Source organism: Myxine glutinosa, chromosome 1, assembly GCF_964187855.1.
Source record: "Myxine glutinosa chromosome 1, kmMyxGlut1.1, whole genome shotgun sequence".
Lineage (NCBI taxonomy): Eukaryota > Metazoa > Chordata > Myxini > Myxiniformes > Myxinidae > Myxine > Myxine glutinosa.
Window position 1 is genome coordinate 31,876,686 of NC_136261.1, and position 27,837 is coordinate 31,904,522.

Here is a 27,837-nt window from a genome sequence, read left to right on the forward strand (position 1 = left end):
AAGTGGCGCGTGGGGACTCGTGCTTGCGTGAGTGAGGTCACGGGACCGTAGAGCAGGTAAAGGTAGCATCGCCGGCATGGAAACACAGCGAGGTTTGCGGCCGCGGTTGTGCCAGGTCGTGCGCGGCGAGCGTGGTTACGGTTTCCATCTGCACGGGGAAAAAGGTGGCCTTGGCAACTTCACAGGTGAAGTGGAACCCGGCTCCCCCGCAGACTTGGCGGGGTTACGGGCCGGCGACCGCTTGGTGGCCGTAAACGGGGAAAACGTGGAGGGGGTACCGCACCGTGAGGTGGTGCGCAGGATCGGCGCGCGTCCTGCAGAGGTGTACCTGCTGGTCGTGGACCCCGAGACCGATAACCTGCTCAAGCGGCTCGAGTTGAAATGCACCGAGGACATGGTGGAGACCGGAATACCTGACTTGGAAGCGCGTCGGGACTCGGGTGAGCACCATGAGGAGGTCCTGCAGCATGAGGATGACCGAGGGCGCGAATTCCACCGGGAGACGAGCATCGACATCCATCGAGAGGATGATGGAGAGGTCCTCGAGTTTAATGGGGAGCACGACCCCGAGGGTCACCGGGAGCACGACCTCGAGGGTCACCGGGAGCACGACCTCGAGGGTCACCGGGAGCACGACCTCGAGGATCACCGGGAGCACGACCTCGAGGGTCACCGGGAGCACGACCTCGAGGGTCACCGGGAGCACGACCACGAGGGTCACCGGGAGCACGACCTCGAGGGTCACCGGGAGCACGACCTCGAGGGTCACCGGGAGCACGACCTCGAGGGTCACCGGGAGCACGACCTCGAGGGTCACCGGGAGCACGACCTCGAGGGTCACCGGGAGCACGACCACGAGGGTCACCGGGAGCACGACCACGAGGGTCACCGGGAGCACGACCACGAGGGTCACCGGGAGCACGACCACGAGGGTCACCGGGAGCACGACCCCGAGGGTCACCGGGAACACGACCCCGAGGGTCACCAGGAGCACGAGCTCGAGGGTCACCCAAAGTACTCCGGCGATGGAGGTGCGACCTTTAACGGCCATCGCACGGACACCGAGGAGGAAGCAGCCGTAAACGAGCAACAAGGAATCTGGGGGAAACTTTCCCCAGGAAGAAGATCCAGTGCAGCGGAACACGACCATGAGTGCAGAGAAGACCACGCCGACCAGGTGAGAGTTATGGGCGGGTTTACCTGGCCACCCAACCCGAATCTATGAAGTCGGACATACCTACCTGATGGGAATGGAAACTTTCCCCCTCGATTGGTGGTGGGGTTGTTGTTTGGGGGGGGGGGGGGGGGGGGTGTGAGGTGTTGTTGTGGAGCGGGGTGGTGGTGGTGATGTTGTTGTTGTTGTTGTTGTTGGAGGTGGTGTTGTTGGGGTGTTGTTGTTGTTGTTGTTGTTGTTGGAGGTGTTGTTGTTGTTGTTGGAGGTGTTGTTGTTGTTGTTGGAGGTGTTGTTGTTGTTGGAGGTGGTGGTGTTGTTGTTTGGGGGGGGGGGGGGGGGGTGGGTGAGGTGTTGTTGGGGAGCGGGGTGGTGGTGATGATGATGTTGTTGGTGGTGGTGGTGGTGGTGGTGGTGTTGTTGTTGTTGTTGTTGGTGGTGTTGTTGTTGTTGTTGGAGGTGGTGGTGTTGTTGTTGGTGTTGTTGTTGTTGTTGTTGGAGGTGGTGGTGGTGTTGTTGTTGGGGTGTTATTGATAAGTCTTGTTGAATGGTGAATGAGCTCATCTCATGTTTGTTCATTCTTCACCCTTTCACACTTTGTGCCAAAATTAAATAATAAAGCACCTAGGTATGTTGGAATAGGTGTCGTGCAGGTGAGCAGTGGTTCTCGATTTAGGCAGTTTCACTAGGAGGTAGTTGCTGGTTGCACCTGCATGTGTCCTGCGGATACCTCGGGGCGAAAAAGCAGAGGGCATAGGGTGCAAGACCACATGTAGAAGACCTTGGATTGTGGCTCGCCCTAGTGTTTGAGTGACTGAATCTCCAAGACGGTTATTGAGGAAGTAGATGTGAGGGTTTGCGTAACGGTCCTTTCGGAAAGAGCGTGTGTGGGATTTCTTGGGATTGAAAGACGCATTCCAAGTGTTTGACCAGTTTGTGATTTTTGTCAAAGGTCGGAGAGTTGGAAGAGGCTGCTGCTTGTCAGAAGGATGATGGATGTCACGGCAGAGTGGAGTCATCAGCAAAGATAGATATATAAAGGATTTTCCAGCGAGTCGGTGAGATCATTGATGAAGAGGAATAGGAAGGGTGTGGGTGGCCCAGAACACCTGCCTTGGGGCACTCCAGCCTTGACGGGGAGAGGAGATTAAAGGATTCCGTCGAGAGCTGCATAAACTGACACATTTGATTGGTGGGTGTGGATAAGGCACAGGCATGGTGGACCAAACAAATGTCCTCTTGGTTCCAGGTTCCATTTTCATTCCCTTGTTCCAGGATACCTACCATGTGTATTTATTTATTTTGGCCTAATGTCGAGTTTTCATTTATTTATTTATTTCCAGATTGGAACCAAAAAATTAATAATGGAAACGCAAGTCGTGGATTTTTTTTTTACTTTTTCAAATTGCGTGATGAAATAATTATTTGTTTGCAAACTCGAGGGTGATGGTGGCGGTTCGTGAGTGATTGATTATTATTATCGGCGTGTGACATTTTGAAGTTTTGTCATTGAACTAGTTTCAGGTTTCCAGGTTTGCGAAGCCGGTGCGGTTTGAATGAACAAGTCAAGTTTAAGTGCACGGACTTGTCTGTGGAACACGCATGGTTGGGCACTTTTTTTGTTTACGGTGCGTACAGTATATTGGCAATTTTTTTTTTTTTCCATGAGAACAGCTGGTGATGGGTTGTTAAAGTTAGTTTGATTGGTGTAACCATCAATTTTTAACAACATGCGTGACCCTTGGTCACCGCTCTGTGCTGTAACTCGCTGTCGCCTCCATTTCCCTGTTTACGCCGGTGACTTGCGTTTAACTGCCTCGGTAAGTTGCTTTGGTCTATAACTATATATATATATAGATGTGAGGGCGTACGCAAGATAACCAACCTCGAGGTGGGCGCACGCAAGACAACCAACCTGGAGGTGGGCACACGCAAGACAACCAACCTCGAGGTGGGCGCACGCAAGACAACCAACCTGGAGGTGGGCGCACGCAAGACAACCAACCTCGAGGTGGGCGCACGCAAGACAACCAACCTGGAGGTGGGCACACGCAAGACAACCAACCTGGAGGTGGGCGCACGCAAGACAACCAACCTGGAGGTGGGCACACGCAAGACAACCAACCTGGAGGTGGGCACACGCACCTCTAAACTGTCCACCCTGGGTTTCTAACGTGACCCAGCTATAAACCGCCACCCTGGTGTTTCACATGCACAGCGAGGCATCAATGAGTGACGTTACTCGGAAGGACATTGAGGTGAATGTTCCTTCTGCCAGCAAAGGTCGGTGAGCGTTAAACATCTCAGGGTGGCTTTCATGAAGAGTGGGCGAGTTGTCGCTGGCACCCTGGACAATTTGCAAATTCCTAGAACCTTCATTTGAGTGTCAGCTCTGACTAACTGGTTCATGAAAACCATGGTTCATTCTCTGGCTGACACAATGTGGTAATAATTGGGGTCGGAGGAAGAGAGTATACACCGTTTAATGTTCATCCGATGGACAGCCCACTTGCTCCCTCTGACACACTAACACTCACTCTCGCGCACACCAACACGAACTCTCGTGCACACCAACACGAACTCTCGTGCACACCAACACGAACTCTCGTGCACACCAACACTAACTCTCGTGCACACCAACACTAACTCTCGTGCACACCAACACTAACTCTCGTGCACACCAACACTAACTCTCGCGCACACCAACACTAACTCACGCACACCAACGCTCGCGCACACCAACACTGACTCTCGCACACCAACAGTAACTCTCGCGCACACCAACACTGACTCGCGCGCACACCAACACTGACTCGCGCGCACACCAACACTGACTCGCGCGCACACCAACACTGACTCGCGCGCACACCAACACTGACTCGCACGCACACCAACACTGACTCACGCGCACACCAACACTGTCTCACGCACACCAACACACATGTGTTGTGTGTGTGTGTGTGTGTGTGTGTGTCTTACGCACTCTCGTCCTCACACACAAATTCCTTGCCCTGCTTGTGAAACATTGGGGTGAGTATAACTGGGCTAAAAATCGAACCCAGGTTTTATAGCTGAGACCTTAGAGGGCAGCATGTCCAGACGAGCCATTCCTTTAGTGTCTTTAGACACGGAGCTGCCAAGAAGGTTTTTCCTTGGCCAGGGGGCACAATCTTGGATAGTCCACCACTCCAACACAGGATACTGTAATGGCTCATTCTTATCTTTACAGGTAAGCTGATACCCATTTTGTCGACCTTGGAAGGATGCCTGGCTGAATAATCCCACCTGGTGTTATTGTAATTACAGTCACGTGAAAATGTAAGTACACCCCATGTAAAGTTTTGACTTTTTCAACATATTTCAACATACAGCTATTTGATCTTCATTTCAACAATATTGATAGATAAAGGTGATATAATATAACAAATATCATGAAACATTTACATTTTGTAGTCCATTGTATCATTTAAATAAACATAAATGCAAATTTCGCATGTGGAAAAAGTAAGTACACCCTTGGCTCTAATAGGTGGTATTGCCCCCTTTGGCAGAAACAACCGCAAGTAGGCGTTTCTTATAACTGTCTACCAGTCTCTAACATCGACTGGGAGAAATTTTTGCCCACTCCTCCATGCAGAATTCTTTCAGCTGTGCGATGTTTGATGGTTTCGCACAGCTCGTTTCAAATCCCCCCACAACATCTCGATGGGATTTCGATCCGGGCTTTGACTTGGCCATTCCAGAACCCTCCATTTCTTTCTTTTCAGCCATTCCTTGGTGGATTTACTGGTATGTTTAGGGTCATTGTCATGTTGCAAGGTCCACCTTCGGTTGAGCTTCAACTTTCCGACAGATGGCCTCACATTATCCTCAAGCACCCTCTGGTACAATTAAGAATTCATCGTGGATTCTATGATGGTGAGCTGCCCAGGCCCTGATGCAGCAAAGCTGCCCCAAACCATAATATTTCCACCACCATGCTTTACAGTTGGTATCAGGTTCTTATGGTCAAATGCTGTCTTTGGTTTTCGCCAAACAAGTCTTCTGGTACTGTGGTGAAATAGCTCTACCTTTGACTCATCTGTCCAGAGCACATTGTTCCAGAAGTGCTGGTCTTTGCCTTGGTGTTCATTGGCAAACATTAGTCTTGCCCTGATGTTCTTTCTGGACAGCAAAGGTTTCCTCCTCGCACACCTTCCATGTAGATCAAATTTGTGCAGCCTCTTTATAATGGTAGACTCGTGCACTTTGACATCAACAGTGGCAAGAGCTACCTGTAGGTCCCGTGATGACATTCTGGGGTTCTTAGAGACTTCTTTCAGCATCTTGCGGTCTGCTCTCGGGCTGAACTTGCTGGGACGGCCTGGCCTGAACAAGTTGGCAGTTGTTTCGAATCTTCTCCACTTGTAGATGATCTTCCGGACAGTCGAATGATTGATTTCAAATTGTTTGGAGATCTTTTTAAATCCCTTCCCAGACTCGTAGGCATCTATAACCTTCTTTCTGAAGGCCTCAGATAGCTCTTTTGATCTAGGCATGGTGACGCCGCACACTTCAACAACAAAGAGCAAACCAAACGAAATGTCTGAGGTTTAAATAAGACACGTTCCTCCAAGATCCTAACTAACGATGTTCTCATCATTTGCACCTGAGCTGATGCACCTGATTCTAATTTTAGGTATTTGAAGTAGTGATAAATGTAGGGGTGTACTTACTTTTTCCACATGTGAAATTTGCATTTATGTTTATTTAAATTATACAATGGACGACGAAATGTGAATGTTTCATGATATTTGTTGTATTATATCACCTTTATCTATCAATATTGTTGAAATGAAGATCAAATAGCTGTATGTTGAAATATGTTGAAAAAGTCAAAACTTTACATGGGGTGTACTTACTTTTTCACGTGACTGTATATGGCAGGCAACCCTAAAATGTTAAGCTAGCCACCTTAACCGCTAAGCCAATACCAGGCTCGGACTATGCAGGTATTGGTAATGCTGCCAGCCAATGAGGAGGTGATCGATACTTGTTTTCTTCTTGTCAGTGATTGTCTTGTGACTATTTATGTAAAGGTGTTTTCACCTTATCCTTCTGCCGTGTGTTTAAATAAATCAAAATACTTCATTTAATTTCCCAGTAATTTGTTTGGGTTGAGTTTGTAAGGTACAACATTTGTAAGGAGTATGCACTTTTTGCGAAGTTTGCATGAATTATTTTATTTACTTGACGGTCGCCATCTGTCTCCGTTTCGCTGCTTGAGGTCCTGTCGAGGGACTTGGCTATCCACAGTCTTTACCCTCTCTCAACAGGTTCACCTGGACTCTGCATTCATTTTTTTAAATCCCTCTTTCACATTTAGAAACCTTTTACTTTGGTCGACATTCCAGATGCAGTTCCATGAAATGAACTAATTTTACCAAACCGGTCTCCACCCAGCACCCTCGGTGTTTTCTTCGTCTTTTCGTCTTCTTCGTCGTCGTCTTATTCTTCTTCTTCTTCTTCTTCTTCTTCTTCCTCCTCCTCGTCTTCTTCTTCCTCCTCGTCTTCTTCTTCTTATTATTCGTCTTCTTCTTCTTCGTCGTCGGAATTTAGAAACATGTTGAAGCAAAATATTCAGAGTATTTGGGATTTTGCAAATTTTTATCATTCTTTTAGGACTGCACACTGAATGATCCCATTATGTATAAGTGTGTGCAAAGGCATGCAAGGCCATTCGGTGCATCAAGCCTGCACAATGGTTACCAACCTACGGCTGGTTTGTCTCTTCATTCCCATCTGAGCACTCATGTATTGACGGAATCCCAAGTTCAATGCTGCCTGGTTTGTTGTCAAATATACTGTGTTGTATATTTCGAATACTTGAAATGTTGAGTACTGTGCTGGTTTGTCTATCCTTGTGATTTGTATAAAAATGCATGTTTTTGGTTGTTATTGGCCTACATGCATAATACATATTGAAGCCCCTGGCTGAACTTGCCATTCCTGCTTTGAAATAAATGAAAGGTGCAAACTCGTGATCCAAGAATGACTGTTGGCCTGCTTCCAGGCTTTGCATTGACTTGTTTTTGTTGTTTGTGTGAACATTAGGATGACGAGACTTCGAGGCTGCGCCCACGGCTCTGTAATATCACCAAGGGTGACGCGGGCTTTGGCTTCAACCTCCACACCGAGAAGGGTAAACTGGGGCAGTACATTCGCGCCATCGATCCTGGCCTTCCTGCCGAAAGAGCTGGTTTACGTCTTGAAGACCGCCTCATCGCGGTGAGGGTCGCCTGTTGCGGTGCTTAGTTTCAATGTCCTCCTGATGGTTTATTTATTTAATGGAGCTGTCTCTTTTTTTTTTTTTTTTTTTTTTTTTTTTTTTTTTTTTTGTATACAAGATCGAGGCTCGTGAAAGAGCGAACATTAATCACACAAAGACAAACCGACACATAAAACATATAACATCGGGAGCGGTAGACAAGACGGGGAGAGAGGGGGAAGGACACAAACACAACATTTGAGAGCAGGGACCGAGAGACATGGAGACATCGAGAGATCTGAGAAAGGGCGAGGGCTTTGGGGGGGGGGGGGCATGGGAAGGGGGCGGTGGGAGAGGTATAAAACATATGGACACTGCCAGGACTTCCAGGAAAGAAGTTGGAATTTCAAACAAGGTGGATCTGGGGTGAATTAGCGGGGGTAGAAAAGATCAAGGTTTTGGATGGGGGAAGATAAGAGATGGTGGTGAACAGCTGTTTTGAAGACCTGGAGGGAGGAGTGGGATTGAAGGGAGTGAGGGAGTTTGTTCCAGAGGCGGGAGAAAAGAGGAATGAAAGAGTGAAGGTGAGCAGAGAGCCGAGATTTCGGCAGTTTAACCATCAGAGGGTTGCTGGCAGATCTTGTGCGACCTGTAGGAATATTTGGGGGACAGAGCACAGAGAGAGCTGGGGGTGCAAGGCCGGAGAGGAGTCGGTAGAAGACAAAGACCACCTACCTGCCTGCGGTGAGTGAGTGAAAGGCCCTCAGAGATAGCTTCATCGCGGGAGATTCCAATAATTCTGAAAGCTTTGGTTTCAACAGCGTGAAGCCGAGCTAGGTGTGAGGCAGGAGCACCGGCCCATAGGGGAGAACAGTATTCCATTGAGCTGCGGATGAAAGCCTTGTATGTGGTGAGGAGCTCAGGTGTGCCGAGGAAGGACTTCGCACGACGGAGGATGCCCAGTCGGCGACTGGCTTTGGAGGCCAGCTTGGAAATGTGGTTTTCCCAAGAAAGATCATGGCAGATAGTGAGACCCAAAAGCTTGAGCGACAGAACTTCTTGGAGAGGATTGTTGAGAAAGTAGATGGGAGGGTTGTCCAGTCGATCTTTTCGGAGAGACATAGTAAGAGTGTGAGATTTGTCAGGATTGAAAGACATGTTCCACTTGTTTGACCAGTCTGTGATTTTGTCCAAGTCTTCAGAGAGTGAGGAGGCTGCAGACTGCCGATCTGAGGGAAGAGGAATGGAGCGGCAGAGAGTAGAGTCATCAGCAAAGAGATAGAGAGGATTTTCAAGAGAGTCAGAGAGATCATTGATGAAGACCAGAAAAAGCACAGGGCCCAGAACACTGCCTTGGGGAACTCCAGCCTGAACAGGAAGAGGAGATGAGAGAAACCCATTCAGGGCCACACGTTGACGACGACTAGAGAGGAAGTCCGCCAGCCATGCGTGGAGATTTCCATGGATACCAAATGAGGAGAGTTTGGTGAGCAGAGCGGGGTGCCAGACCGTGTCGAAGGCTCGTGATATGTCGAGGGAGACAGCTCTAATTTCCTGTTTGGCATTGAGGACCTCCATCCATTGTTGAGACAGCAGAAGCAGCATGTCCAGAGTAGAGTGACCTGGTCTGAAACCAAATTGATGATCAGAGATCAAGCCATTGGAGAAGAGGAAAGATTTCATATCCGAAGCAATGATGGATTCCATGACTTTGCTGATAATTGGGAGAAGGCTGATTGGTCTGTAGTTGCTAGGATCTGTTTTTGCACCTTTTTTGTGCAAAGCGGTGATGTTGGCTGATTTCCAAGCAGATGGCAGTTGACCTTGAGCAAAAGAGAGGGTGAAGAGAACAGAGAGAGGGTGAGATAGAGCAGCAGAGCAGGATTTTATGACCCGTGGGCTGATGCCGTCGGGTCCAGTTGCAGAATCAGAGTCGAGGGTTGACAGAAACTTTTCCACCTTGTCAGGAGGAAAGGACACTGAGTCCAGGAGCAGCAGGGTATGACTGGGTATGGTGGGTACAGAGAGGGATGGGTTTGGGACACAAGATTTAGAGGCAAACACAGAGTTGAGGCATTCAGCTTTTTCACGTGCGGAGTCAGCTGTGTAGCCGTTTGAGGTAAGGGAGGGGATGGAGGGGGAACAAACACCAGAAACGGATTTGACCAGATGCCACCAGGATTTGGAAGAGGGAGACAGAGAAGAGAGTTCGGTCTTGAGTGCGGAGAGATATTGTTTCCTGGCTCTCCTGAGGGTGGACACACACTTGTTTCGGGCTTTGTGAAAGGAAATGAGATTTCCTTCCGTTGGATTTGCTTTCCAGGAGACGAAGGCAAGTTGTTTCTGGGCAACAGCCTCACCACAAGATTCCGTGTACTATGGACGGGAGGAAGGGTATGACAACTGAAGACGAGATGGGATAAATCTGTGCATCAGAGAGAGCAATTTACTTTGGAAGAATTCCCAGGATGAGTTGATGTCAGAGGTGGTGGAGATGGGAGACCAGTCCAGATGATTGATGGCTGCTTGAAGACCGTGCCAGTTGGCCTGAGTGAAATGCCAGACTCGTCGACGCTGAGCAGGCTCCCTGAGGATGGTCAGAGAGATGTCCACTTTAACAAGGACATGATCAGATGATCCGATTGGAGCAGAAGAAGAGCAACAGACATTTTCAGGGAAGTTAGTCATAACCAAGTCCAGAAGAGAAGATGTTCCGTTGACTGAGATCCGGGTTGGGAAATTGACAGATTGTGTCAGTCCCAGTGAGTCGCAGAAGTCCTTTGCTGAGGAGCCATGGCTGGTGAGAGAGGTACCCACACCCAGCCAACTGGCATGATGACAGTTGAAATCACCACATATGAGGAAGAGAGAGTTGGGATGAGTAGATAGAAGTTGGTCCATATTATCAGACAGCGAGATGTAGATGGAGTCATCACTGTTTGGTGGACGGTACAACACACATTATGAACAAGAGGTGGGAGCGAAGGGGAAGCCGTAGCCAGAGGTATTCCTGGGGGTGAGGTGGAGAGAGTGCAGTGCAGGGCGAGTGAAGAAGAGTTTTTGATAAAGATAGCAACCCCGCCTCCAGGACGAGGCTCAGGTCTATCATACCGGAGGAGGGAGTAGCCCGGGAGAGATACTAAGGAATCAGAGACATCATAAAGGAGGAAAGTTTCTGTTAAGCAGATCACGTCTGGTTTGACAGAAGCAACCTGTATGGAGAGATCAGTTAAGTTTGAACGAAGGCCCCGGATGTTTGAGGTCCATACCGTTAATGAAGAGGAAGGGGGAGCATCAGATACAGAACAGGGGGGGAGGAGGGGTAGGGTAAGATGTGGAAGAGGTGGAAGAGGTAGGGAGAGCTGTTGAAGGTGTGTCAGAGATTTCAGAATAGCTCGGAGAAAGGGAAGGATGGGGCGGACAAAAGTTTTGATGGTGATTGGGTGAGGCACAATGAGGTGTTATTTGAGGAGGGGGAAGAGCGAGGCAGAAGGTTGGGGGAGATGGAGCTCTAGCTCTTGGAAGAGCAATGTAGAACTGACAGAGACAAATTAACGGAATGAATGAATGAACGGAAAAAGAGGGAGGCGGGGAGGAAAAACTGCAACGAGCAAGTAACATGGTTGAGTTAGGAAAGGTTAATGGGTGTAATGAAGACTGTGGGTCAGAATTGGGGATGACGATAGATGGTGCATTGCTTGCTTGAAGTCCTGGGGTGAGGGGACAATAATGTGACAGAAAAGCCTCTGGAAGGTAGTTCCTTGGACAAGAGAAGCGAGGAATAAAGTTGAGGTGTACAGTGGAAGTTTAACCATGAGGCCGAGATTTTGGAAGTTTAATTAGGAGGTGGTTATTGGAAGAATGCTGTAGTTGCTTGGGAGACTTAGAGAGTAGAGGGAGCAATTTTGGAAAATACTGTAGAAAAGAATGACTACCGACCTGCCTGTGATGAGTAATAGACTGGGCATCGGTCTCATTACGTTAGATTCCAATCATTTCGAGAGCTTTGGAATCCACAGGAGACGGATGTTGAACTGGTGTACCAGCCCATGGTGGAGAGCAGTACTACAATATATACAAAAAGACCTTGTGGACTGAGCAGCTCTGATTTTTTTCCAAGGAAAGACTTGGATAATTGTGCTACTTTTTTTAGAAAAAGTTTAGGCTCGTGGAGGAGCTAGGGTATAGAAAAGATCGAGACGGAACAAAAGGAAAGGTGGAAAGATGGAGGAAACACATCTGTCCTGTCCTGTTGGCAGGATATCTTAAGGTTATGGACGGATTCGGACAAAACTTGGTAGACAGGTTTGGTGTGACGAGGACGAATTCAGTTGTGGTGAAGATCCGAATCCGTATCCAGAGTGATTCTTCACCATTGAAAGACGGAACCAAAAACGATATGTAGCACGACATCTCAAAACGTGGATGGATTATGCCGAGACTTGGTGGATGTGGATGAGTTGGGTCGGTGCCGAGAATAACTTGAGATTTTGGTTGAGGTTCGGTTGCCATTTGCACATCTGCTGTCTTCATTTTCAGTGACTTGCTTCTTCTAACTGGGGATATTTTAACCTGCCATTGCTGGCACCAAATCTTTGATTCCAATAGCCTTAAAAAAATTTAAAAAATCAGCATTTATACGAAAGTGGCAATTTCAAGATGAGGGGGGGGGGGGGGGGGGTAACCATAATTCTGTTCCTGACTGCAAATCAGACATATGAGAATATAGGAAATATAAGAAATACCGGTGGATGAGGTGTCGAGTTCCCAGCATTTCCTGTTGATCCAAGCAAGCAGACATGCACATGCACACATTTCTCCTTATCGTAATATCCTCATTTTAAAAGTTGATTTAAACTTTATCTGTGCATTCACAAGCCCCAGATATGCCCATTCCATCGGTATCCAGAAGCTTTCCCTCCAACTCTTTTGTTGTGCAGAGGTGCACCGTCCACTCCCGCTTTATTTCGGGTACTTTTACAAATATTCCTGGCTTATTTTTGAAGCTTTGTCAGCCATTTCAGGTAACGCTCATTGTGCCCGCACAATACAAGTTCACCTGCCCCGAACACCGCTGTTTCTCGGGGCTTCTGCTCTCATGCGTGCTGAGCTAATTCAGCGTTTCGCTCTGTTCCCACACCTCTCGTACTCTGTCGATTCCTTGATCCCCTTTATATTTACCACACCGTCCACATTCTGTCCAATCCACCCCTCTTCCTTCCTGCTTTTCCTTTCATGTTAAACGCCCTTTCCTTCCCCTCCAACGTTTATATTCTTTCCAATGACTATTTGTTGTCCTGTCTAACCCTGGGATTACATTGTATATGAATATAAAAATTCAGTTCCGACTCCTGAAGGAACTTGTACAGCATGCATATTACATGCAAGATGGAGCATGGTCCACATTGGGCTGTATATAGTTTGTTTTCAAGTGGCACTGATTTCTGTTTTTAACCCCTTGAACACCAGTGGCCGGTAAACTGGCCGCTATTCAAACGCGCACATACCCTGGCGTCCGGCCACCACAATTATTTATTTATTTTTATGGACTATGGCTCATAATGGAGCTTGTTTACAAACATATCACGAACAACTTCCTGAGCAGTTGGTGGCTCCATTGTATTACACCGAATCTTCGATCTACGTCGCCGCTAATTGCTCGGGGAGTACGATGGAGGGTTTTGTGGAGAATTATTGTGTATCGGAAAGCCGGGCAATAACTGCTGGTTTGTTTGACTGGCACCACAAAATCGAGTATTGGCGACTAAGTCAAAAAAGAAGAAAGTAAGGCAGTTTATGATTCAAAATATCATTTATTTGTAATTCCAAGGCTAGAAAAAAAACCTGTTTTACAGGCAGAATACCGGAATAAAACAAATTTCAAGTTTGCAGTGATTTTTCCCCAAGAAGCTCAGGATTCAAAAGGTTGGTTTGAAAGATGAGAAGTTTATCTTTCTCGTAGTTGAGTGAGAAGATTCATGCCGCTGTTGCTAAAACAGCAGTACTTCCTATAACAATCCTCAACATTGTCATGGTAGATAGCAGCAAAGGGAAGAGCCTTCAATTACTTTCCTTTTGGAAATTGAGTGAAGATAAAATTACTGTGCGTGTGTGATCCAGCTTCCATATGAACTAGTTTCTCCTTTGTAATCTTTTTTTTTTAGCTCCCATTAGCTCCCGTTGGACTTGGTTCAAAACTGCATGGTCATCCGTGCGTCCGCAACCATATCGCGGAGATGTATGGGCTGATCTTGTGCAAACTTGGCACAACGACTATACATGACGGTATACATAAGCACATCATTTTGTTTCGGGGTGCGATCAAAGATGGCCGACTGGCGGCCATTTTAGTTGTAAAAAGAAAAAAAACCCCGATGTTGAACACGTCGACCGTTTCTCAGACATGCATTTACCGATTGTGTTCAAATTTGGCACAGAGATAATGAATTATGTCTTACATATGCACACTTTTTTTTTTTTTTTTGCGATCGGATCCAATATGGCCGACTGGCGGCCATTTTGTTACTTAAACGTGTCCCCAACCATTTATTGAATATGCATGGACTGATTTTGTTCAATCTTGGCACAATACATGAGTATACATGTGCAGAATATTTTGTTTTGTCATCCGACCAAAGATGGCCAATTGGCGGCCTTTAACTCCATACAGCAAAATTACTAAAACCACAGCAGGGGCTAGGACTTTTTATTTTTCTTGCTTTATTTTATTAATATTTGCTTTTTCTCCTCGAGTACAATTCCTCGCCAATGCAGTGATGAGGTTTGCAAAACAAAGTTAATGTGTAACGACCAGAATCGTGGCCTCAGCATTTGGGACTTTGAGCTTTGTGTAGTTAGAGCCTGAATAGTTTACACCAGCCCGAGCTCTACCTTGCACTCTTGTAGTGTTTTGTAGCAATTTGGTGATGAATTTGCATTTTTGAAGGCCATAACTTGACACACCTTGTTTGTGAAGAATAAAATGCCATGCTCAAATATTTGTACCTATCGAGTAAAAATTGTCTGTTTTATAAAGTGGGTGACATCACAAACTTGAGGAAGAGGGATTAAAAGTTCAAGTTGCCAGGCAACTCCCATTGAACAAACATGTGTTAAAAAAAAAAAAAATTTGTGTTGTATTGAACTAACATGTGTAATACCTTCAAACACTTGGTTCGGGATTGTCATCAACACCGAAGGTGTACTGACCATGAAAGATTGCTGCTACTCTCCCCGTAGCTCTATTTGGCCCTGGAAGTTGGGTCTCCTGTTTACTCCTCAGGTGCTTGTTAGTTTTAAGAATGCCATTTTCTCCAGTTTATTTTTAGTAATGCTGTGTGTATGGTGGAATGGGCAGGTGGATGGCACCAATGTTCTGGGGAAGAAGCATGCTGAGGTCGTTGCACACATCCGGGATGCTGGCAACAAAGTCGAGTTCCTCGTGGTCGGACCTGAAGGGGCTGCGTTTTTTGAGAGCTGTCAGGTCTCACCTGGACTCGAGCATCTCTCAGGTGAGTTATTGCTTCCAAACTTTGTACACCAATCTCAGGTCCCATCCACAATTATTATGTACAAGCCCACCTCTATTTGGGTATCCAGTTTTGCCTTCCACTTTTGAGTTTTCATCTGTGTCTCCATCTTGTTCACCCCCGTGTCCTCGGTCTTCCCCACATCCTTTATTCCTCCAAGTCTCCCTCTATTTTGTCCCTCAACCTTGATGTTTGTCCCCCTCCCTGCTGTTCCTTTAGTTACCTCCACCACCGAAGGTGGATGGAGGTTATGTTTTCACCTCTGTCTGTCTTGTCTTGTCTGTCCGTCTGTCTGTGGACAACATATCTGAAAAAGCTGTGGACGGATTCGGCCGAAATTTGGCGGAGAGGTAGCGTATGTGACAAGGATGAAATGATTAGATTTTGGTGACGATCCGGATCCAACAACTAGAATTTTAAAATGATTCTTCACCATTGGGAGATAGGGCCAAAAACGATTATATGGCATGATATCTTCGTTTTGGACGAAACTTGGTGGAGAGGTTGCGTGTGTGAAGACATAATGTATTTGATTTTGGTGAAGATCTGAATATGAATGCGGATACGAGAATTATTTAATTTTTAACGTGATTCTTCACCATTGAGGGATCGGGCGAAAAGCGATATATATATTGTTACGGATACGGGGACGGCTCTTCCCCTTAGCAAGAGGGGAGTTAATCCCCCCTTTTATTTTCACTGGCCGTCTCCGCTCCTGAAGCTGCCCAGCTCCCTCCACGAGGCAGGTGAGCAACCTCGTTCGAGACCGCGGACAAGATGTTATTTTGCCGAGCGGATTAGCAGCCCGCGGCTCAAACCATTAGCAATACTAAACCCGATCCTAAACGTTGGCCAAATCGTGCCACAGGTATTCAATGGGGAAATCACAAAGACGATCGGATGTGAAGGAAAGAAGGCAGAGTAAGGAAGAACAGGAATTTATTACTAATTACTATTGTACAAAACCAAAGGAACCAAGGAGAAGGAAAGAAACGAAAATAATGACATAAGAGGAAGACACTGTGCAATTCTACTTATCTATAGAGTCTTACTTATTCCCAGGGGCAACACGGACAAACAGACGACAGTCAGACTTACACGGGGATGATGACAGGAATGGCAGGAGGTGGATGGCTGGACGGATGAGGAGGTGGGACCACAGGGCTGAAAGGTTCAGCTGGACGCAGGAGAACGGCCGGGCCGAGGGTGAGCAGCCACCGACTCTCCACACTTTCGTTCGTACGGCGGCGTTGCTTCGCGGCCGCGGGTCGAACTGCCGTTAAAGCCAACTCCACCCAGCTGCGGTGGACTCCTTACTCATCCGCTGTGGGGGGCTTCCTCGGTCATCTGCTCCAACTGGACTGGACTCACAGCTCCTCCTTAACTGAACTGGGCTCCGGTGGACTGCGGTGGGAGGCTCCGGGCGACGGGTTATATAACCACGCCCATGGAGCTTTCGCGAACCTCCTCGAACGCTCTCTCTCCGCCATTTCAGGCCAAACCCCTCATCCTTGGTTGGTTGATCGGGGGCTGGCTCCCTCCTCCTTCTCATGACAAGGTGGAGACACGCCTTTCTTCTCCAAGCTGACCACGTGCGTAATGGAGGTTGGGGTGAAGAAAACCGCCCAATGCACTGACACTTCGACGAGAGGATTGGGGGAAACTTGAAAAGGGAACTATCTTATGTCATTTGGTGCAATGCAGAGTCAACTAGTGGGAAACAGAGCCTTAAACTAACATAGAATAAGAAATAACTATTTAGAAGGGTATATGATTTTCTACGTGCATGCGATGGATTAACTAAGGGGACGACCTTTGATCTTTACACTTAACGGAGGTATTTACAAGGATCATTACATTTACACAGGGTGATATTTACAAACAGGATTCTCAAATCCACAACTATATATATATATATATATATATATATATATATATATATATATATATATATATATATATATATATATATATATATATATATATATATATATATATATATAGATATATATAGATATATATAGATATATATAGATATATATAGATATACAGTATATATATATATATATATATATATATATATATATATATATATATATATATATATACACTAGCAGAAGTACCCGGCATTGCTGGGGAGGGGAGGGGAGGGCAGAAAGGAAGGGGTAGGGGGGAAAGGGAGGGGCATGGGGGGAAAGGGAGGGGCATGGGGGAAAGGGAGGGGGAGGGGAGAGGGTAGGGAGTGGGGGGGAGGTGGAGGAGTGGGGGGGAGGTGAAGGGGTAGAGGGGAAAGGAAGGGGTAGGGGGGAAAGGGAGGAGCATGGGGGAAAGGGAGGGGGAGGGGTTAGGGCAGAAAGGAGGGGGAAAGGGGAGGGGGGGAGAGGGTAGGAGGGAGGGGGAAGGGTGGAGGGGAGGGGCGGGGGGGGGTGGGGAAGGGGTAGGACAAAGGAAGGGGTAGGGGGGAAAGGGAGGAGCATGGGGGGAGGGGGGGAAGGGGAGAGGGTAGGGAGAAGGAAGGGGTAGGGGGGAAAGGGAGGAGCATGGGGGGAGGGGGTAGGGCAGAAAGGAAGGGGTAGGTGGAAAGAGGGGCATGGGGGGAGGGCGGAGGGGGGAGGGGAGAGGGTAGGGTGGAGGGAGAAGGGAGGGGGAGCGGGAGGGAGGGGGAGGAGGGAAGTGGAGGGGAGGGGGGATAGGGGGAGGGGAGGGGAGGGGGAAGATGAGGGGAGGGGAACGGGAGGAGGGGGGGGGAAGTACCCGGCATTCCGTGTATAAACGTGAGGGAGAACAGGGGGGAGGGGGAGGGGGAGGGAGAGGAGAGGGGGAGGGGGAAAAGGGAGGGGGAAGAGGAGGGGGTAGGAGGGGGAGGGGAGGATGGGATGGGAGGGGGAAGGGGGAGGGAAGGGGAGGGCCAGTCAACAATGACGTTGCAGTTCTCATGGTCGGAGAGCAGCACAACAATCACGACATTGTCCTGAATCTTCGCAACAACAGCACGAAGCGGATTTTGGAGACTCACCGATCCTGTGACGCCCTCCAGTACCGGCGTTGCCGGGCGTGGGAAGGGAGACCCGTACATTCCCAACCCGTACATTCGCCCTCTCGACTCAAGCTCACTCGGACAAAAGCCTCTTACAAATTACACCGTGAAGGCCCAATGGCCATGTCTATGCCACAAATCAAGTACGTGAGCGAGTCGGGCGCACTGAATTGAAAATATATAGAACGCTCATCGCCGTGAAAAGTGAAGCTACAATATTTTTGAAAAATTTAATTGGTTGCTAGGAGACGGCAGCATGTAAAAACCGTTTGAATATTTGCAATACAGTTTAATCCAGAGGTAAGTGGTATGGTCTTGCTGGTTGGTGGACACGATATGTGTAAGGGAAATTATTTTGGTATCCTGTATCTGGTTGTGCTAGTTGGTGAACACGGTACATTTAAGGGAAATGATTTTCTGTCATTCTTCTGAGTGGTTGCTTCTCCTTCCCCGTATTTTTGTTCATTTTATTGTATTTTTCCACTCTCTTGAGTTGTGGGCCTTCCTTGAGTGGTATTACATTTATCATCATCATTGGAATGTCTGTTGTAAAGATACGGACATCAAGTCCGTATCTTGACGCAGAGAGCATCAAGCACCATCTTTTTATACCAGGCAACGACAACGGCAACGCACTAACGCAGACCTCGCTCGGCCCCGCCCATAGCTGCCTCGCTCGGCCCCGCCCACAGCGACCTCGCCCGGGCCCGCCCACAGCGACCTCGCTCGGTCCCGCCCACAGCGACCTTGGTCGGTCCCTCCCACAGCGGCATCACTCCGCCCTACACGGCACTATCGATATATTATTCGTACAATGCCGGGTACTTCTGCTCGCTGAAAACAAATCTATGTGAAACATGCTAAATCATGCTAAATGTTAATCATGCAGAAGTACCCGGCAAAAACGCAATCGCTCTGAAATACGTGCGAACGCGTAACTGAGTTAATGGCGGCAACGAACATCACGTGATCGCTCTGAGCGAATCAGCGCGCTGCTCTGCTTCCGGTCAGATTCCGGTCATAATATTTCGCGCTGAGATAAAAAGGTAAAAACATATTATGAAATAAATTTTTAGGTCGGCCATGTTCGTCCCAGGCTCAATGGCCATGTCTGTGCCAAATATCAAGTACGTGAGCCTCTCCGTTTCGGAGTCTATTGGTAACATTACACACACACACACACACACACACACACACACACACACACACACACACACACACACACACACACACACACACACACAGTGTTTTATATATATAGATATATATATATATATAATGTGATATTTTAAAAAGTTGTGGACGAGTTCTGACTAAACTTGGTGGACCATTTGTTTAGGTGACGAGAACAAGCCGATTAGATTTTGGTTCAGGTCCGAATCCAGATCCGGCCTATCGGTGGGATACAAATCATAAACTGTTCAGCCTGGCGGAGGTTTGCGCTCTACCGAGTGCTGTTCTAGTTATGTTATGTCATTATCAGTTCTCTGTTCTATCTCCTCTATGAATGTCATCACTGTATAAAATTTAAAAAACGCTGAAATTTGTTTTTTCCGGACCGTTTTAATTATCACTTAGGTCGAACTTCTTGATGTGCGTATGCCATTGATGTCGGACTTTTGAGTCCAAGACATTGATTTGTCACTTTTATGCTCGACTCACTGCACTCTTGACCATTCATTGATATGTAAGAAGGTTTCTAAATGTTTATTTTCCCCACGCTTTTTGGAAGAAAAAAAAAATGGGGGGTGGGGGGAGTATATTGTAATCTGATCTGTCTATGCTTCGCACTAAACGAAGTTGAAAGGTGGCATGAAGCATGAAAAAAAATTTGAGATGAATTTTATGACCGACGAAGTCGCCGGAGACGTCATGTATTCAGGTTGTCTGTCCGGCTACCCGCCCGTACATCTGTCTGATAGGTTTTTGTTACTGCGATAACTTGTGAACCAGTAATGGGTTTCTGACCAAAGTTAGTACAAGTATAAATTATGATGCAAAGATTAACTTGTTTGATTTTGAGGGTCGAGGTCAAAGGTCAAAGTCTGTAATAGGTCTTTAACGTGAGAACGGCTGAAGGGATCCAATTCAAACTTGATACAGGTATGTATAATGAAGTAAAGATTAAATGATTAGATTTTGAGGTCAAATGTCAGACATCCCATCAGGTAAAAATTCTGTTACCGAGCTAACTTGTGAACCAGTCATGGGATTTTCACCAAATTTGGTATAATTATATATTATGATGCAAAGATAAACTGATTCGATTTTGGGGTCAAGAGATCAAAGATCAGAGGTCATGTTAAGTAAAAATTATGTTGCTGTGCCAACTTGTGAAGAAGTGATGGGATTTTGAACAAACTTAGGATAAGTATTTTTGATGCAAAGATGAACTGATTGCATTATGGCATCAACAGATCAAAGGTCAGAGTTCATGTCACATAAAAATTTAATCACTTGATAACAGCTGAATGGATTTAAATCAAACTTGGTAGAAGTATTATAATGATGTAATAATGTGGGCAGAGGTATATTGGTCGCCGTCATGACGTAGAAGTGTCGTTCTCGTTTTTATTTTTTGCATGGCAGCATTAAATATGCTAGTGAATTAAAAATTAACTTCACATTTTGTCGAGGTTATTGTAAACCAATAGGATAGCTTCTCTGCGATATAAAATATTTAAAATGTTAAGTTAAATATGGAGGGGTAAGAATAATCGGTAAGGTGACGTGATGTGGGGGGAAAGGGGGTTGGGGAGTGTGGGTGAGGGTCAGTAAGTGTTGTTATTTAGTCTCTCGATTTGCAAAGCAAGATCAGGGACTGTATACAACTACTCACCTCCAAAATGTTATGTCTGCAGGTCCTCTACCAGAACGAGTGGTCAATGGCGGACCAAAAAGCCAGGTGTGTTGGACTTTGGAATTCAGCTTGTTTGGCCAATTTAATTTGCAATGGTGACTAATTATGAAATATATTTATTAAAACCCGACATTTTTGACGAGCATTGCAGTTTTGCATTTGTCTCAAAATATCTCACCATGTTGTTCTGAGGCAATTATTTTTTTCTCCATCTGAATTTTTTTTTTTTGCTTTGAACAATGGATATTAACTTAATACATCAGGAATAAATGTTGCGAAAAAGAATAAATGTTGTGAAAAAGTGCTCGCCGGGCACTATCTGCCATGATCTTTCCTGGGAAAACCACGTTTCAAATCTGGCCTCCAAAGCCAGTCGCCGACTGGGCATCCTCCGTCGTGCGAAGTCCTTCCTTGGCACACCTGAGCTCCTCTCCACATATAAGGCTTTCATCCCCAGCCCAATGGAATACTGTTCTCCCCTCTGGGCTGGTGCTCCTGCCTCACACCTAGCTCGTCTACACGCTGTTGAAACCAAAGCGTTCAGAATCATTGGAATTTCCCGCGATGAAGCTAACTCCAAGGGCCTTTCACTCACTCACCGCAGGCAGGTTGGTGGTCTTTCTGTCTTCTACGGACTCCTCTTTGGCCTTGCTCCTCTAGCTCTCTGGGCTCTGTCCCCCAAATATTCCTACAGGTCACACAAGATCTGCCTGCAACCCTCTTATGGTTAAACTGCCAAAATCAGGACTCTCTGCTCACCTTCACTCCTTCATTCCTCTTTTCTCCCGCCTCTGGAACAAACTCCCTCACTCTTCAATCCCTCTCCTCCCTCCAGGTCTTTAAAACAGCTGTTCACCACCATCTCTTAACTTCCCCCATCCAAAACCTTGATCTTTTCTACCCCTGCTAATTTCACCCCAAATCCACTTTTTTGAAATACCAACTTCTTTCCTGGAATTCCTTGGTGTCCTTGTGTTTATACTTGTCCCACCCCCCCCCCCTTCCCACGCCGCCTCCCCCCCCAAGCCCTCTCCCTCCCACACATTCCCGATGTCCCTGCTCTCAAATGTTGTGTTTATGTGCTTCCCCTTCTCTCCCCATCTTGTCTTCCGCTCCCCTTTTTATATACTTTGTTTGTCTGTTTGATTTGTTTGTGTGATAAATGTTAGCTCTTTCACGAGCCTCGATTCTGTATACAAAAAAAAAGAAAAGCTGATTATGTCGGGAGCAAAAGGGTGAAGGCAATTGGGAACACGTCATTATTCCAAGGCAGTTTAATAGCACAATCAGTACCATAGTACAAATTGCCCTGCAATGGCTACAATCAAAGTAAAATGGCGTCTTTTGCTGCGTTTTCCAAATAGGTTTCATTTGTTGATTTTTGTTGCATCCTACCATTAACTTGCAATTGGTCACTGGCTTTGACACCAATGCAATTTTTTATGACGAACCCTGGGTATCACAAAGCTACATGTGGGCACGGGCAACTCACTGGTATCAGTACACCATTTCGCTTGACTTGTTTCAAACTTTGGCACATTGAGGGAATGTCATTCTTTATGAAGCCTTTTGTTGGCGTTTGTAGGAATGCTGTATCAAGTGATGCCTTGCAAATTATGTCGGTTTACAGGAATGCTGTATTGGTAATATATTGTGCAATTGAAGTACATTTTGCACATGCCGTCCTGGAATTTGAGTGTTCTGCTCCTTTTCTCCTTGGTGGAAGGGAAGCAGTGTCTGGTTGTTGAAATGGGTATTTTATGGTTTTTAATGAGTCGCTGCCCTTAGGTAAACGAAGACACCTTGCGAACTGAGCTGCTGCCAGTCAATTCAAGTGAAAGGTTGATACTGGAAACAGACTTTCAGGTTAGGCCTGTCTAAAAAAAAGAAATAATAAATGTATATCTCTGCTTGGGAATGAAAAATGTTGGTGTTGTTGTTCATGCATGTGCCACCAATATACAGACTTGGCGTTTAATATGGAATATTTTTTTTCCTTGACTTGGGTTTACTTTCTTAACTCAGTATATCAATCTGGTGAGTTTCTTTTACACTTTGGTGATTTATTTGTTAAAAGAACCATGTCACTGATTGTCTGTCGCAGCAAGAAGTCAACAACAGGATTATATCACAGGTGGCGTGGCAAAATGTACGGACAGGTGCATTTGATGATTGGCTTCACAGTCGGGTATACAAGGGTTGTTGCGTTCTGTATTAGTGGAAAACAACTGCTGCACGTCTCCAAAAGTTATTGCCGCTTCCTCTGGAGATGGTCCGTCAACTCGACAATGCTGTTTGTCATGGAGTGGTGGCTATACGAAAGTACGGCATGAAACAGCGTGCTATTGCTCGGCAGTATGGCATCACTCGAGGTCAGGTGTCTTCATCCTGAAACGAAATGCTCAGAGGGGTGTCCCTACTCCAATACCGAGGCCAGGACGTCCCCGCAGAACCACAAGGAGGGATGATCGCCAGCTGCACCGGTTAGTCCGCAATAGCCATACCAAGTCAGCTAATCGGCTTAGGGCTGAGTGGCAGCAACTGACAAATGTGCCTGTATCCAGAAGGCTAGTCAACCAACGACTGGTTCAAGCAGGCTATCATGCCAGGCGTCCCCTGAGAAAGCCACGCCTGACCAGACAACACCGCCAGCGCCGATTGCAGTGGCCCAGAGAGCACCGTCAATGGCAGCCAGGACACTGCAATCACGTGATCTTCAGTGACGAGTCTAGATTTCTGGTCCATCATCAAGATGGCCGCGTCCGAGTGCGCAGACAAGTGCATGAAGCCTACAACAAAGATTGTATAGTGCCAAGAGTCCAAGCTGGAGGTGGTGGGGTGACCTTTTGGGATGTTTTTCATGCAGGGGGCAAAACTGACCTGGTTGTTCTGAATGGAAACCTGAACCAGTTCAAGTACAGGGCCATTCTGGAAGAAACATTACTTCCATTTGCTCATGCAGCCTTTCGAGGAAACTTTGTCTTCCAATATGACAATGCACGGCCTCATCGTGCTCGCATGATCCAACACTTTCTTGCTGACCGTGGTGTAGAGCATATGGAGTGGCCTGCCATGTCCCCGGATATGAATCCGATAGAGAACTTGTGGGCAGAATTACCGCGTCAAATCGACCACTTGGACCAGCAGCCGACCTCTGTGCGTGAATTTCAGCAGGCTATTGTCACTGCATGGCAAGCGATTCCTGTCCAAACCTTGGCAAATCTCGTGAACAGCATGCCTCGACGTGTACGTGCTCTCCTGAATGCTCGTGGGGGTTACACGAAGTACTGAACTGTAATTTTTACTGTCCGTAATCCCAGTCGTAATTTAACTTTTGTTTTTGTTAAAAAAAATTTGGCTAATGTGCACAATGAAGAGATTTCTCTGGAAAACGTACAGAAGTTTAACACAGTACTGTCCATGAATTGAGTTCGATATCAGTTTACATCACTTTCAAGGATCAATTTATTTGTTTCGAAATGTCAAATGTGGTTTTTGTTTCTTTTAAAGGTCACATTAACAAAATCTAGAATAATTTCAACATAATTCCAATGAACTTTTGGTTCTAAGACATCTTGAAAAGTAAGTTCACCCCCACAAAAAAAATATTCCATATTAAATGCCTTGTCTGTATATGAATGCGAAACGAGGTCATTTGCGCATGCGCTGTTTTCATTGACTCGGTTCTGCTCGCCGGGCACTTTTAACCTGCTGATGCTAACACGAAATCTCTAATTCAAATAGTCTTTTCAACATAATTTTCAGCATTTAAACAAAAGTAGCAATTTCACGATGGTTAACCATAATTGTTGTGTTCTTTGATTAAAAAAAAAAAAAAAATCGGACTCGCTGAAATATAGGAAACACAAGAAATATCCGTAGAATAGACAAACTTGTTGATTTCTTATAATTTCCTACTAATGCATTAGTGGCCGCAATGAACAAAAAACACATGTGGACACTTCAACTTTTATCAATAGATGCAAAAAGCTAGCATAATTGATCTTGTTCCAGAACCAAACAAACAAACATAGTGTTACGTCTCTGGCGATTAATATTCCCCGAGACGGATGGTCGAACCAGCTTTAACTCCGAGGCGACCTCCGAAGATGACGGTTATTTTCGGTGCGTGTGGGGAATGAAGGGATGCGAGATGTTAACTGAACTGAACGGAACACAAAGGTTTATTCTGAAACCAACACCATGCAAACACGGCAGTAAAATGTACACAAATGATTTAATGACAAAATAAATCTTGCTCAGGAATAAAGGTTGAGGTGAGGATCCCCTCCTCAGTCTCAACCACACACACAGGGGGAAATAAAATGAAAATTAAATCCCTTTTCGTGCCAGCACTTATCTGTGTCCCAAATGGCCCTTTTTAGCGATTGGTGGTGGTGACGATGTTCAAAGCCTCCCTTGCGGGAAGCTCAAAATGGTGGCAGCACTGTGCGTCAGACGCTCGCTATCGAGCCTGTGGCAAGCTGGTGAGGACCGCCTCCTTTCTCCTCCACTGCCTCGCTCGTGGCCTCTTCCACCTCCAAAGAACACCACAGCCAAAACCTCCCTCACCCCGGTCCAGAAAAACCGCTCTCCCTAGTGGGAATACCAAGATAATCTGCACACCAAAATGGCTAGCGTCTTGTTCGAGCAAGAACCAAGTGCACTCTTCTTCCTCCCACCTCCAAAAGCCAATAATTGCGTGGCCTGCCGGCCTTTCTCTCTCTCCGCCTCTACTGGGTGGGGCCTTTTCCTTATTGGGTCCATGGGGTGGGGTTTAGTCTGCTCGTTCTTGTCTTTTGTCGGTGGTAATTGTAATTTAAAGGATTGTTGCAGCAAAAACGTTCGGGGAAAATTAGAGAGTGTGACGCACAGGGGAAAACTAGCCTTAAACGACATAGCTAATTAGCACGGCATCACCCCTCGCATGATGCACAATTAAACAACCTTAAGCTACAATCTCCCTACTTAATACATCAAAATGCTACTACGCATCACGTGGTCCATGCTACTGCCTATACAGTTCTATCTCTCCGGTATTCTTTTATCTACCCCCATAGACGTATCGATATTTATAATGGCCCTCACAGCTCCCATAGCTCCCACTCTTCATCCCAACATGATTCATAGTAAATATCATCATTTTAAACTTACCCTCTACATTCACAAGCCCCAGATATGACCTTCCCATTGGTGTTCAGAAGAAACTACTTCTGATAGTCCATTGACTGGTAGCGCTCTGTCGGGAGTTTGTATAGCACACGCCCGTGCACTTGAGCTTTGCACTGGCCCACATGGTCGTGAGTTTGCACTATGAGCAGCTGCGCGTTTGGCAAGCTTGGGATGCTTCCCAAGTGTTTTGTTATGCAGAAGCACAGCCCTTTCTCTCAGGTACTTTTCTGATTATCTTCAGCTTATTTCAGAAGCTTTGTGAGCTATTTGAAGTAAAAATACTTATCTCTGACAACACTTTATGGTGTCCTGAACGCCTGGGGTTTCTGCGCATGCGCGCCGAGCATTCTGGGCAGAATACATCGTTTCAAAAGTACTGTATTCGCTCAATATAAATGTGTTATGTCGTCAGTGCCAACTGGTTGAAAATAGTAATAAAAAGTGAAATTGAAAAAAAAAAATTGTTAAAAATAACAATTGCAAATAGTAAGTCTTCAATACACTGGAAAGAAATAAATGAAAATAAATGTAAGATTTTGATATTTGTGATCATTTTTGTTGGTGACCACAAGGCATTTTAATGTGTGCTAAGGTCATTCTGTCTGACCAGCACCAAGACTGTTAATTGAGGTTAGTCGTTCTCAGACAAACCAATGAGACAAACTTCAGCTCCTTCAGCTTTAACCCCCATTTTCCTTTTGCCATAGGCTTGTCCTGACCCCGAGCCGGTCTCACCTGGGGTACAAAGCAGCTTGTCGGAAACCGAGAGCCCATCTCCAACCTTCTCCCCAAAGGACTTTGAAGAAGTGGGCATGGTTTTTGGATTGAGTGCGGCAGCTGCCAAGGAAATGATCCAGGCTAAGCGCAACATTAAAACAGCACCACAAATGGACTGGGGCAAGAAAAAGCAGATTTTTGGAAATTTCTGATTGTATTTTCAATTGACAGTCAGTACCTCTCAATTTTGCCCTTGTTTTCACCCCCAATGTATCTTTCGCACTAATACGTCTCCCTTTGTTCAGAAATCCTTCTCTGGTTTCTGCGCCTTTTGCTTGGACTTGTGTAGATTTTGCCTCTTCTGTTCACCACATTAATTATTCATGAAATAAACGTGTTGTTGATAGTAACCAAATTGGTCTAAAAATTTCCACCTCTTCCACAATCGAGTGCACCGTGCGGTTGTGTTCTTGCTGATACACAAACGACAAACTGATTGATGTTCAGCATTGGAGATCGCACATAAATAAACGATTATGATGGGTTGGGCAAAGCAGTTAATCAGCGGCCAACCGAAGATTACATACCGTGACATACCTCAAATCACCTGCATGTACTTATTGCAGAACATTTTGAACAGATGCAAGAACTTGTGCTAATTAAAAAAAACACATCACCTGTTCACCAGTACTACACCCTTAAAGGCAACGAGGCCAGACGCAATATACGAGTCTGTACATTTCAGGAGAAATGAGTGAAATGGAAGGCTTTTATGCCTGGATTTGGTCTCCAACTTAAAATTTTGTTCAAAATGTTCTGCAATAAGTACATGCAGGTGATTTGAGGTATGTCACGGTATGTAATCTTCGGTTGGCCGCTGATTAACTGCTTTGCCCAACCCATCATAATCGTACAATGTGGTTGTACTTTATCGTTTAAAGTTGATCTGTAACAATGTGCAAGTGTTCCAAATGGTGTTTGTGGCGTTTGGAGTTTTCCGATTGTATTTTTCACACATTTATCATTTAATGCTGTAATGCTAGGAAGTTTTAGACAGATAATGGCCAACATTTGAAAAAATAAAATTTTCACACAAATTTCAAA

The 27,837-nt window shown here is 46.1% G+C and overlaps 1 protein-coding gene across 1 annotated transcript; it reads left to right on the forward strand.

Annotated features, from left to right (window-relative positions):
* LOC137422470 (Na(+)/H(+) exchange regulatory cofactor NHE-RF2) lies at positions 1 to 27,837 on the forward strand. Its single transcript, XM_068109224.2, has 6 exons — positions 1 to 1,177; positions 7,265 to 7,438; positions 14,776 to 14,929; positions 20,846 to 20,889; positions 22,633 to 22,710; positions 26,724 to 27,837. The coding sequence occupies exons 1-6, from the start codon at positions 77 to 79 to the stop codon at positions 26,943 to 26,945; spliced, it is 1,773 nt and encodes a 590-aa protein (XP_067965325.2). The 5' UTR covers positions 1 to 76; the 3' UTR covers positions 26,946 to 27,837.

Excerpts from the sequence above, each read along its gene's own strand:
- LOC137422470 (XM_068109224.2), top strand. The coding sequence starts at position 77 with ATGGAAACACAGCGAGGTTTGCGGCCGCGGTTGTGCCAGGTCGTGCGC. Across the intron at positions 1,178-7,264 it reads GAGAAGACCACGCCGACCAG|GATGACGAGACTTCGAGGCT; the intron begins GTGAGAGTTATG and ends TGTGAACATTAG. Across the intron at positions 14,930-20,845 it reads TGGACTCGAGCATCTCTCAG|GTCCTCTACCAGAACGAGTG; the intron begins GTGAGTTATTGC and ends TTATGTCTGCAG.